General features: G+C 34.8%; 1 protein-coding gene across 1 annotated transcript in view; it reads right to left on the reverse strand.

Moving 5' to 3' along the window:
- LOC140148457 (regulator of nonsense transcripts 2-like) overlaps positions 1-13,239 on the reverse strand; it is a 51,610-nt gene that overhangs the window by 18,332 nt on the left and 20,039 nt on the right. The window contains 13 exon segments of the mRNA XM_072170411.1: positions 3,382-3,483; positions 4,438-4,554; positions 5,291-5,346; positions 5,919-5,976; positions 7,772-7,880; positions 8,141-8,226; positions 8,686-8,804; positions 9,471-9,605; positions 10,768-10,843; positions 11,124-11,278; positions 11,666-11,705; positions 11,929-12,021; positions 12,590-12,764. Coding sequence (XP_072026512.1) covers positions 3,382-3,483; positions 4,438-4,554; positions 5,291-5,346; positions 5,919-5,976; positions 7,772-7,880; positions 8,141-8,226; positions 8,686-8,804; positions 9,471-9,605; positions 10,768-10,843; positions 11,124-11,278; positions 11,666-11,705; positions 11,929-12,021; positions 12,590-12,764 — 1,321 coding nt within the window.

Raw genomic sequence — 13,239 nt, forward strand, 5'->3', positions numbered from 1 at the left:
AAAAGAAAGAAAAAAAAGAAAGAAAGAAAGAAATATAGCATTACGTGGATTCGAACTCGAGATCTCGGGGCGAGAAGCAAAGCCAGTAACTATATGCCACCGGGAGACTGATGACAATTGCACTCGATTTCAGCGTATTTAATCCTATCATTGCAATGCTACTGTATTGTGTTATCGAGCTTCGATCCAATGAAATCATTCATTAAAACTCATGTTTTGGTCAGTATTCAGCATTTATCTAACGATATTTTGAATATACACGGTCACATTATACGCATTCCTTCCTAACTTTGATATGTTTATTGGTAATTATTCCTCCATTTAAGCCAAATGAGCACGGTCTACCATAATGTTAAATAAATATATATTACTTTTTAAGTTATATTATTCTGGTAGACCGTTATTAAGCGCCATTAATTCTTGTTATCCTTGTTATAAATAAATTCGCATGAATAACAACAGCTCAACCATAGTGTAGTGGTTTGCTTACTGCCTTCTGATCATGAGGGCTACGGTTCGAAGCTCATTGTCGCCGATATGTTTACTTTTAAATCCTGCTCTTTATCTCTTTTTTATTTTTGAATACTAATAATAAGCACATTTAAAATGTGTAATTGTATATAACTGTATATACACTTTTTGGCATGGCATTGTTACGTTGAATTAGCGTGTCTGTGATGGGTAGTTGAAGGCCTATATTAAAGAGTTTAACGTGCATTCCGATAATAGCATTTGAAATAGGGTAATGAATTTGAAAGATCAATGATGAGACAAACATCATGATTCTGTTCTATTTATTTCTATATTTTCTTAATTTCTTATTTGGTTTGCTTTTATTATGTTTGTAAATTCTACCAAAGGAGAATTTATATGTCCACTCTAATATAAGCAATCAATGTGTCAAATATTCCTTGAAAAATGCATGCATTGCAGGGTTTGATATTCAAAAAATGTTTATTTTAATAAATGTTTTAAAAATTGGCTAATCGTGTAATGCATAATGAAATTATCTTGACATCACTGAAAAATTATGAAAATCGAGCAACGCGTTCGAGAGTTATGGCGATTTTATTGATATTAATAGATTATTTTTTCGCATCCCCTATACAATCAAGTGCAAATTTGCTGGGACACTTTCATAGTTCAATGACCTCCCCACCTTATTCAATGTTGTATACCAAACGCCTCATTTTTTAAATGGCCTATATTTTTGCTCCAACATTGGTTGGTGGGGAGGAGGGATTCAAATAGGTTGGAAACTATACAAATAAAATATCACATGGTGAACTTCATATGACCGGTTTTATTGAACAGAGGGCGAAATATGAACAAGTGTCCCAGGAAATTTGCACTTGATTGTATTGAAGAAGACAAAAATAATCTATTACTTTCAGTAAAATTACCATAACTCGTAAACGGGTTGCTCGTTTGACATGATTTTTTCACTAATTTAAAACAAATAACATTAAGCATATTTTGGTTACTTTAATTGTCATTTTTTGTCAAACTAAATATTTTTAGGTATCAAAACGCTGCAATATATGCATTATTTAAGGCATATTTGACACATGATTGCTATTATAAGCGCATTATCTCAAAATTCACTTTTAAAACAATTTAAAACTAATCAAAATTAAATCATATTGGAAATATAGAGTACAATCAGTTAAAAATACCTACTGAAATAACAAAAAAAATCATAAAACAAAACAATTGTTTCCCTTTAGTTCATTGATAAATGTAAATGTAAATTGGCAACATAAAGAAAAAGAAAAAAAGAAAGAAAGAAAGAAAGAAAGAAAGAAAGAAAGAAAGAAAGAAAGAAAGAAAGAAAGAAATATAGCATTACGTGGATTCGAACTCGAGATCTCGGGGCGAGAAGCAAAGCCAGTAACTATATGCCACCGGAGACTGATGACAATTGCACTCGATTTCAGCGTATTTAATCCTATCATTGCAATGCTACTGTATTGTGTTATCGAGCTTCGATCCAATGAAATCATTCATTAAAACTCATGTTTTGGTCGTATTCAGCATTTATCTAACATATATTTTGAATATACACGGTCACATTATACGTACCTTCCTAACTTTGATATGTTTATTGGTAATTATTCCTCCATTTAAGCCAAATGAGCACGGTCTACCATAATGTTAAATAAATATATATTACTTTTTAAGTTATATTATTCTGGTAGACCGTTATTAAGCCATTAATTCTTGTTATCCTTGTTATAAATAAATTCGCATGAATAACAACAGCTCAACCATAGTGTAGTGGTTTGCTTACTGCCTTCTGATCATGAGGGCTCCGGTTCGGAGCTCATTGTCGCCGATATGTTTACTTTTAAATCCTGCTCTTTATCTCTTTTTTATTTTTGAATACCAATAATAAGCACATTTAAAATGTGTAATTGTATATAACTGTATATACACTTTTTGGCATGGCATTGTTACGTTGAATTAGCGTGTCTGTGATGGGTAGTTGAAGGCCTATATTAAAGAGTTTAACGTGCATTCCGATAATAGCATTTGAAATAGGGTAATGAATTTGAAAGATCAATGATGAGACAAACATCATGATTCTGTTCTATTTATTTCTATATTTTCTTAATTTCTTATTTGGTTTGCTTTTATTATGTTTGTAAATTCTACCAAAGGAGAATTTATATGTCCACTCTAATATAAGCAATCAATGTGTCAAATATTCCTTGAAAAATGCATGCATTGCAGGGTTTGATATTCAAAAAATGTTTATTTTAATAAATGTTTTAAAAATTGGCTAATCGTGTAATGCATAATGAAATTATCTTGACATCACTGAAAAAATTATGAAAATCGAGCAACGCGTTCGAGAGTTATGGCGATTTTATTGATATTAATAGATTATTTTTTCGCATCCCCTATACAATCAAGTGCAAATTTGCTGGGACACTTTCATAGTTCAATGACCTCCTCGCACTTTATTCAATGTTGTATACCAAACGCCTCATTTTTAAATGGCCTATATTTTTGCTCCAACATTGGTTGGTGGGGAGGAGGGATTCAAATAGGTTGGAAACTATACAAATAAAATATCACATGGTGAACTTCATATGACCGGTTTTATTGAACAGAGGGCGCGAAATATGAACAAGTGTCCCAGGGAAATTTGCACTTGATTGTAGACTTAATATATTTAATAACTCCTTTTGTTAAATTCTTGATTTGATTCATAGCTCTCTATTGCGGATGCAGAATTGCTTTATAGCCCTTTTTTAAACAAAATAAATTACAAAATAATTTGTTATCTAATTAAACAAATTACAATAGATTTAAACCAAGCCACTATAGTATTTACACTTATATTCATAGTTTGGGTGTAACTCTCTATAGTCCTACCTGCTTAGCTTCTGGAGGATTGCAGTAAAAGAAGGCATTCTCAACCATAGTACTGTGTCTCTCATTCATATGCATCTTATTTCTTTTTCTCATCATCAAGTCCTGTAAATAATACAGATAGAATTTCTTCATTAATGGTTCTATGCATAACATCCCAAATTAGTACATTCGTAACATGATCCTGTTTCTTTTCTTTTTTTCTTTTTTCTATCAACTCAAACTTTAATAACCCAATTTACTCAACCATAAATTGTTATATTGAGAACAATACAGAATACAAGAAACTTCAGAAAAAAACTTGATCAAAGGGGAAAAACTGCCTTTTTAATTCCATGCAAACATCCTCTTCCAGTGCAAACTATTCTTATTCTTTGATTAGTTTCATCAAGTTCCCAACTTTACAGTGTCACCCAAAGTCCAAATAATTGATTTAGTATAACAAGTCCCGTCAACCCTGTAATGGCCTCTTTTTTTACAGATAGTATTTTAAATGCAGGAACTCAATGAGTTCATATTTTCAAAAGTTCTATTGTACAATCCACTCTCCTATTTGGGGTAATAGATGCTGTCCAAAACTATACGGTGTGTCGTAAGTCCGTTCCGCCTGTATTTCGACTTCCCCTGGAGCGTAGCATCAATATGGAAGTACCCCCTCTCTTTATTTGCCTTTGGGCTACTAGCTGCAATGAACCCTAAGGCTCATTGCAGCGAAAAAAACGTATCGGCTGTTGGTCTAGATTTTTAGAGCTAATTTTGTATGTTTTGACAGATTTAAAGGTCTGCACATCTCAAATTTCAATAAAAAAACAACAACAATAACCGGGGTTTGCATACCTTCGGAGGTTATCGACCATAAAGAGACAACAACTTCAAATCGATTGCTAAGTGACATTTATATTAATCTAAAAAATAACAGTAACAAATTAATATCAAATTAATTGTGTAAGTTTAATTCAAAGTATGTTAAAGTGGTTTTCTTATGGGGGAGGACTTATGACACATGGTATATTGCCAAACATCTAATCAACTGGACTTGACAATAGTGTGATGGCTTACCAGAAGTGCCTTTGTCCTCAGATGTGAATCCTTTGATCTGTACAGGTATCTTCCGCAGACATCTAGTAGATTGCACGCCATATCAATGTGATGATGATGAAAGACTAAAAGGAGTTGCTGAAGTAAAGTGAACACAAACAAAACGCCCATCAAAACATATCTGACTAATTTAAAAGAGATGTATTTTCTAAAGTCAGTACATGGTAGAATGAATTGTAAAAAAAAAGCCAAATATATATAATTTATTGTTTTTCAACAACACAAAAAATGTAGCATTCTCTCAGCTGCACTTATAAATTATCATATGTTAGACATATGCATCCCACACTCTCGTCAGCCCTGTGTTACACTTCCACGAGGAGGTCTACGGGGAGAATTTCTACAAGGTAGGTACAAGAGAACATACACTGCACAATCTTGGCATATGCTGTGTTTGGCAGAGAAAATAGTGAATTTTGAGATTGTTTGACCCCAAACTTTGTGCCACAAGTTTCAGCATTTTTTTTAGTCTGCATGGGCAATATGAGCAGATACTGAACCCATTCAAATTACTAAGGACAATCCTATTATAGCTAAAGTAATAGTTTCTCGATCATGAGAGCTCACTAGGCACGCAATGACAATTGCGTCGGCGTACAACGCCTACCACACACTCTCTGCATTTCCTGTGCGTGCACAATCAATCGCGCTATTGTGTCATTCCACTAAACTTGCGACATTACGCAGTGCACGCAGTACATTATATTCTCATGATCGAGAAACTATTATTTTAGCTATACCATTTGGCATTGACCAATGAAGTGTTTAATTTTCCCTTTCACAAATACTAATGGTTACACAGATATTTCCTTACCTTGAGACACTGTAGGGTGTCAGCCTTGGGGCACATCTTAAACTTGGTTAATTCACCTATAAAGAAACAATGGAATATTAATAGTTGAGCTCCTTCCATCTGAAGCACATATATTAATAATTCATTAATAGATAAAACTATAGGCCTATATTTTGGTTAATCCTAATTTGCTTTGACCATTGTCAAAGTTTTGTTCTCATACAATATATTTGAATTCCTCATACAAATATGGATAAAAAAATCTTTATATTCCAAGAGCTACATTTTTCATTGGCTCATACAGTCCAACCTCTCTTATCCGGACCTCTTTTATATGGATCTCTCTATTATCCGGACATGGGATCTTCATAGAAAAACATGTTTTCAATGCTTTGAGAGCTTGATTTCATGCACTGAAGCATTTAGAAGGCCATAATTATGTGACATTAAGCACTTAAATACCTTCTTTCAGTGTTATACCCCATTTTGAGCAACCTTTTGTTGTCTCAATGTTAGCACTTCAGGCATTCAATGCAGAATTATCATACAATTCACTTATCCAGATTTTTCACTTATCCGGCCATTGCTTGGTTCCAGCATGGCCGGATAAGAGAGGTTGGACTGTAATTAAAATCTACCACAGACTTACCAAGAAATCTGACAATCTTGATCTTTGACTCAATTTTCATCTGATCCTTTTTCCTCATCTAAAACAAAATGAAAAATACCCGGTTTGTCACTTCAGGCCTTGCCTAAAATGAAGCTGAGGAGAGCTTTTTATCACTCGCCTACATTTGGTGTAATAATGATAATAATACAAGTGATTAAAATCACTCGCCTACAGCTCACCTAACAAGTTTTGAGGAGAGTGATTTGTCACTTGCCAGCAATTTTCAAAAGACAAGGCCTGTCACTTCCTATTCAAAGGTGTAACACATGATCGTTCCCGAAGTTAAAAATACCCCCCTATTTTGCGCGGTTTCAAGAACATTATCAGCATTTGTTACCCCTATTTTACACAAAAACGGGTACAAATTAGCCTTAAAAATTACCCCTATTTTTGCATTTCAAGTACACTTTTATAAAAGCACCCCTTTTTTAACACTTCAAGAACACACACCAAAGAACACAGCGGCCAAGCTGGGCAAGTCCCTAGTGACGTAATCGATGTAAACAAACCCCAGAAACAAATTGAATGAGTTGCTGAATATTAGGAAGGCAAAAAGGTTTCACAAAAGTGAAATCCGGGAGTAAATTGAGCAAGAAATGGTAAGATTTCTAGAGATTTCAACATTCTCATGATTCACAAAGAATATATCCTATTTTTAATTTCGAGTACACCATCGTCAAAAACAACCCTATTTTTTAAATATCGCAAACATTTTATGTTCACGAACATAGTTTAAAAATAACCCATGCGTACACATAGTCAATGTTAAGTGATAACACCGGGCAAAAATATACATGATTAGGCTAAAAAGGTGAAAGGAGTCCCACAAACTAACATAAAATATGTGAGTGGTTTCATGTGACCTTGATATGGCTAAATAATTTGTTTCTCCACAGAGTTTATAGTAGGCATAGAGTGTAGCCACAGATGACCTAGACAAATTCTCTGTTTTAGGTAGAATGTCTATATTGTGATTTTGATTTGATCTGATTATGTTTGATGATTCTTCCATACATACACCTGTTAAATAATCTCAAAAGCACTCTACTCTTGACTTATTCTGATTGATTTAACTGCAATTCCAGTCAAAATGTATTAGAACACTTGACCCATTTTAGCCTGAATATTTCATTCTATTTCTCAAATGCATGTAGGCATGAAATCAAGCGACTTATGTTAGGGATGTTCATAAAATTTTGAAATTCAATATTTTTAGCTGAAAGTTATTTCATTTGAAAGAGAATCAAATTACCTAAACAACAATGTTGCTAGTGCATATACTTTTGAAGTTACAGACAAAAATAGCGTCACCAAATTGCCCAAAATTGTGTGTCTCAAGTTGTGACAGCGGGCACATGTACAATGTACACTACTGTATGTGACCCCAGATGACCTCCTATTCTTTACTGTAAGAAAGCTGCCTTGATTTACACACAAATTGCTTTTGCGCTTTAAAGAGTGTCGACTTGGTACCAACGCAAGTCAACATTACTTAGGTTTTGGTTGTCAAAAATTAATTTTTAGTGATTTTTCCCATTGAGCCCCACAGTAAAGCCATTTTTGGACCGTACATGCACATTCCACTTCCCTATAGACGAATAGCGCCACCAATAGTGTGTGATGTGAGCCTGCCTACTTATGTTGGGAAAGCTGAAAGCTGAACTCTACACATGCCCCCCACTCCACCCTTAGATGTTGGGATGTTGTTTAGTGACAGCAAACAGAAATTCTGAATTCAACATTGACTGGGGGGGAGAGGGGAGAGCTTATGCATAGAGGTTAGTTTTGTTTTATGAAATCACATTGTTTCTATTAATTAACAGAGTACTTACATGCCATCTGAAGTCTTGTTTAAGTCTCTCTACTAGATCTGTTGCTATGTCAGGCATACATGGATATAGTGTTGCCACAAGCCGAGAATAAAAAGACAATAGATCCAACCTGATTTGGAAAGAATTATTTAAGCACAATAAATCAAGTTTTATCTCCAACAACTTGCTATGACTGCATAGTGTATAGAGTGTGTTACATGTTAGGAAACATTGTGAAACTAAAATTGCAATTGGAACATTGGCACCCAATAACAGATGATGCTGAGAGTTGTTGAGACAGTTGGTTATTATTAGTCTATAAATAAAATACTCATCCAATTCTGTCTGAATTATTAGATATAGACTTAACCATTACAACCTAACTCTTACCTGGTACGTGGTACATTGAATAATGCCTTGACCAGCTTCTTACGATTTGACTTGGTGTTCAGATTCATGCAGAATTCAACTGCAGCCTATTGAAGGAAGATGTTAGAAATTACATATCAGTTGGACATTCCAATGCAAAATGGATACCTTTGTCATTATTGATTTAATCAGTTATACTATTTCTACAAGTACGCTGTCTGGTATCACAGTACTGGTGCAGCCAGTCCCTGTGTGAATGGTGCACTCACACAGGGAACAGGTGCTCCATTACTGTGATACTGATATCCGACAGTGTACTCGTAGAAACACTATAACTTATTATGAATTCCTGTCGAGAAAGCCTTATCTACTTATTATTGATTTAAAAAGAAATAGCACCAAAATTTGAATACACATGTATTGTAAATTAATGTCAAACTATGTCTTCATTAAAATATGCATGGTTTTTTGCATCTCTTGTTAATTGTGCAAATCAAATATGACTTCTGGTTATTCATGTATTGTTCTCTTCAATGTATCTGGTATTATATTGTACATCATCTTACCTTGTCAATGAAGTCCCTATTAACACACTGTGGTAATTTTTGTAGGAAGGCATCCAACAACACCTTCATACTGACATTACTCGTCACACCTTCTTCTTCATCGTCCTCCTCTTCTGCTTCTGTAACACATAGATTTAATAACATTAACAATTGATGCCATTATATCATCTAAAGCCACATCATGAATTGGGCTATTCCTGTTAAAATCAATACACCCCTGAGATGACCTTCATCTCCCACACAGGGAGTGCAAATTTCAAATGGACTTACCTGAATGGGCAACTGCAGCTGAAATCTATACCCCTGCATGGGAGATTAAGGTCATGTCTTCCACAGGGGTATATGCATTTCAACTGGAATAACCCATTTGAAATACAATTATTTGTAAATCTAGCAAGCAAAACCATTTGTTCTGTGCATGTGTGTGTGGGGGGGGGGGGGGATATGCACTTGTAACTGGCATCAAACAAGAACACAGAACACATGCACATTTGGGATGCATTTTCCTGTTTTTCCTGTTATGCACAAGAACTACGGATGTCCATGGTTACAGGACAGTGTCTGTGATCTAAAATAACATAAGAGTGTAATAGCCATTGTGTAAGTTTAGGTCTGCAAATGGATTTTAAAAAGAGTCTATGGGCGAATAAAACTATTGAAAATGTGTGTGTCCGCAGTTGGATAATAAAAATCAGTAGGCTGGATTTTAATGGTTGCCATTGTGTGTGGGTGGGGTGGGGTAGGGTGGGTGCGGGGTGGGTGCGTGTATGGCATGCATACTTTACCTTCAGTTTCTGGTTCTTCTGATTCTACCATGTCATCTTCTTCTGTCTTGCTTCCTTCAATCTCTTCTTCCTCATCATCATCCTCCTCCTCCTCTGCCTCTTGAGCACTCTCATTAACTTCCATGGCTTGAATATCTGAAAGGATAAAAACAACAAGGTCACAAAAACAATATAATTTAAGAAATTATTTCATTGTTTTCAATGTTTTGTACCTTTTTGTGTAAGAATTAATTAAACTAGAATTACGCGGTTCGTAATTAAGGTGGTCCCCACACAAAGGTGTGTAAATAACCAAGGTTTGTAAATACAAATAATATGCAATATGCAAATAAGTTCATTTATATTAAGAAATATGCAAATAACATGACACAAAACTATGCAGGACATCAGGCCACCATATACTATCACAATACCAAATTTGAAGTTGATCGGTTTTTGCGTTTTTAAAAATCATATAACAGCTGATTCAAAAAATTCCAGAAGGAAAGACTTGTCTGCTCGCAATTCGAAAAATTCCAGAAGGAAAGACTTTTCTGCTCGCAATTGTATCTTAAATGTACAATGGGCCACAGTGATATCAAAGTTATCTGTAAGCTGGCCTGATGAAGGGCCTTTTCCCGGGCCCCTGATCCACAGATGCCAACATTCAGGAACTGAAAATACGAGAAACCAAAGCCAATATGCCATGGGGCATCTTAGCTTTCCTGCTATAGTCCAGGAGGATACTTTGTGTCTCCTGTCAGTCTAGTGAGGGCCCAGGGGTGATAAAGCTTTTTTGTAAGCCCAAAATGACTGACAGCGAAACAGGAGTCTATGGCAGTCATCCCATATACCCCCATTGGAAAAGGCTGCAAAATTTATGACAATGATTAATGCTTTTCAAAAACTAGCTCAGTTCAGCACCACTATGGTCCTCATTTATTGATTCTGGTTATACTGATGCTAGCAACATCCATTATTTTCAATAAGAGTAGAGCTAATTCGCCAGCGAAAAGTTATGTGTAATCCGATTATCACTATGTCAAATGGATCACGCTTTCGAGTCCTGAATCATGATTGAAATGATCGCAACACAAAGTCTATGACATGTACTACCAATTCCAAAATGTGCATTCCCGGGAGTCATGTAAGCACTTTGCTGGCAAATTATAATTTTGAAATGTCAATTATAAAATGGTAATTATTATAGTGAGTATATTCCACAATTTCATGGAAAATTATTTAAATTGACATCCAGTCTGGTTTGAAGTACTTGTTTATTTGAAAAAAAATTCAGATTTCAAGTGTGCATAATTACCTTCATCAAACTTGTCTAAGTCTTCCTCTGATTTTTCACCAGGAGCAGCTTGTTTTACACTATCCTTAAACAAAATCTGTTTGGTGATAAAAGCAAACAGAGTATGAATGAGTCTGGTGAATTGCTTGTAAAATCCACTACTGTTACCACTTAAAATCTTATGTAAAATCGATCCACATTTTTACACTGTCAGATTATTTCAGCGTCTTTTTACTAAAAAGCATTTCTTTCATGCATGACTTTTTCACAATTTTTTAACCGGCAATGTTTTACTAAATTTACTAAACTCATCTATTGTCATTCAGATATGAAACTTGTCATATCAGAGTTAATGTAAACATTGTCACAACACTTACTGCTGGAACCATAGTCCTCAGCTCAATCAGATTCTCATGGAAGGTTCTGGTGTCTTCATCCTCCCAAAGCGATGTCTCAAAGTCAAACTCAACGGTGCTACCATCAGCTAGGAGGAAATCCATGGCCATCAGTTCATTCTCTTCTTGCAGTTTTTCTGAATAAAATGGTTCATTAGGGTTACAACTTGATCAGAAGCAAAGTCAGAATTTTGTTCCACTGTGCAGGAATCAATCAGAGTAAATTTGTGGGAATCATTCTATTTTAGCCAACCAACTTCTGTGTAAACTTAAAAAGATTGCAAGAATCAACTTTGATTCAAGCAATCTTTGCGAGAATCGATTCTTGGATTCTCGCCGAAATTCTGACCCAGGGAAGACTGACAATAACATTGTTTATATCAAAATTCAAAAACTTGGTACTATGATTCATTCCATGAATAGCATGTTTTAATCTTTAGAAAATATTGGTCAGCAGTGTATACATCATGTAAAATATTGGTCAACACTGTTTTAACAGATTTACAAATATCAGGTTGACTTACGATCAACTGGTAAGTCAGGCACATCCTCATCTATTAGGTCCTGAATGGAAGAGATAATGAAGATGCTACAATCAGCCAGTGTATTTACAAAGGAAATAATGTATGAAAGACAGACATCACGACAAACAATACAAGTAATGTGTTTTACAGTAACCCACATATTATGCAACATGTGGTGAACAATTCCTATTTTAAACTTTATAATCAGAATACAACTATTGCTATCACGACTCAGTATTTCTCAACATATTTCTCATACTCACTGCTAGTGTTGATGTATTCATGAGAAGCTTTTGGTGCAAAGCCTGTGTCTCTTCATGAACTTTCTTCCGCTCATCACTGAGCTCACCTTTTGTCTGAAACAGACAAAGCAAGATTTGCATATTACATAAAACATTTTAAAGTTTTCACTACTGTCAAGTTAGAGATTTCTACAATCCGCAAACAAAATGTTGCTGTGTTCAACCGATTTGCACACATGTAATGTTTCGATCCCCTCCCCATTTTGCAATGTTAGTATGAACAATTAATGGCCATAATATTTTCAGATTTTCAAGATGCAATCTTAGCCTAGATGGTTTGCATTGGAGCATGGAAAAAGATCAATAAATGATGTTGGTGTGCCAACAATTTTTCCTAAAGTGTAGTATTTCCACAGGGGAGAATTTATAGTATGGGTCACCACCAAAAGGTCTTATGTTCAATATCAGGTTTGGGTTCAAAAACAAGATTAGGGTTGGTTAAGGTTTGGGTTTAGAAACAAGATTAGGGTTATGATTAGCTAAAAGGTTAGTGTCAGAGTTGAGATATTTGCATATTAAAGTTAATATGAAGGTTAGAGTTGAATGTAACAATAGGTGTCACATTTTTTTCAAAGTTTGATATTTGATGATATAATCAATTTTGCACCTATATAATACCCACCTGCAGCATTCTCATATTTTGCCTCTCTAGCTTTTGCAATTCTGTATGTTTCTTGAGGAGGTATTTGGTAACAGATGCATAGTGATCTTTCAACAGATTTGTGTAGGCATTTTTCACTTGTGTGGAAAAAACTTCACTGATGGGTAGGGTCAGGCCATACTTCTCTGCAATGATTCTGTAACATGAGAGGTGAGACTAAAAGGTTCAATTTGAAGCATCACACAGAGGATCTGTACTTTAAAATGTTAACTCTATCAATTCAATATTACATTGAACACAGCATTCAGAAACATACACAGACTAGTCATTATGCCCTAATGTAGAGTCCGAAGTTTTCAGTTTTACGGAAAACAGAAAAAAATCATGGAATCGGAGGTACAACACGGAAAATGACATTTTTGTATGACGTGACAAAAATTGTTAAAAGATAAGAGAAATAAATGTTAAAAACAATGTTGAGTTGTGTGTGTCAATTTTTATAATCAAAAATATTGTTTAATAATACCAAAATAAAGGTATATTACCAAGGCATAAACCCCCTATCCTTCCAAACATCGTAACAGTCGGCCTATTATCGTGAGAATATTCCAATCAGAGCATATTGATCGCGATATTGAACACTATATTGTGACATTATTACCCCCAGATGA

This window comes from Amphiura filiformis, chromosome 3 (genome assembly GCF_039555335.1).
Source record: "Amphiura filiformis chromosome 3, Afil_fr2py, whole genome shotgun sequence".
NCBI classification, from domain to species: Eukaryota; Metazoa; Echinodermata; class Ophiuroidea; order Amphilepidida; family Amphiuridae; genus Amphiura; species Amphiura filiformis.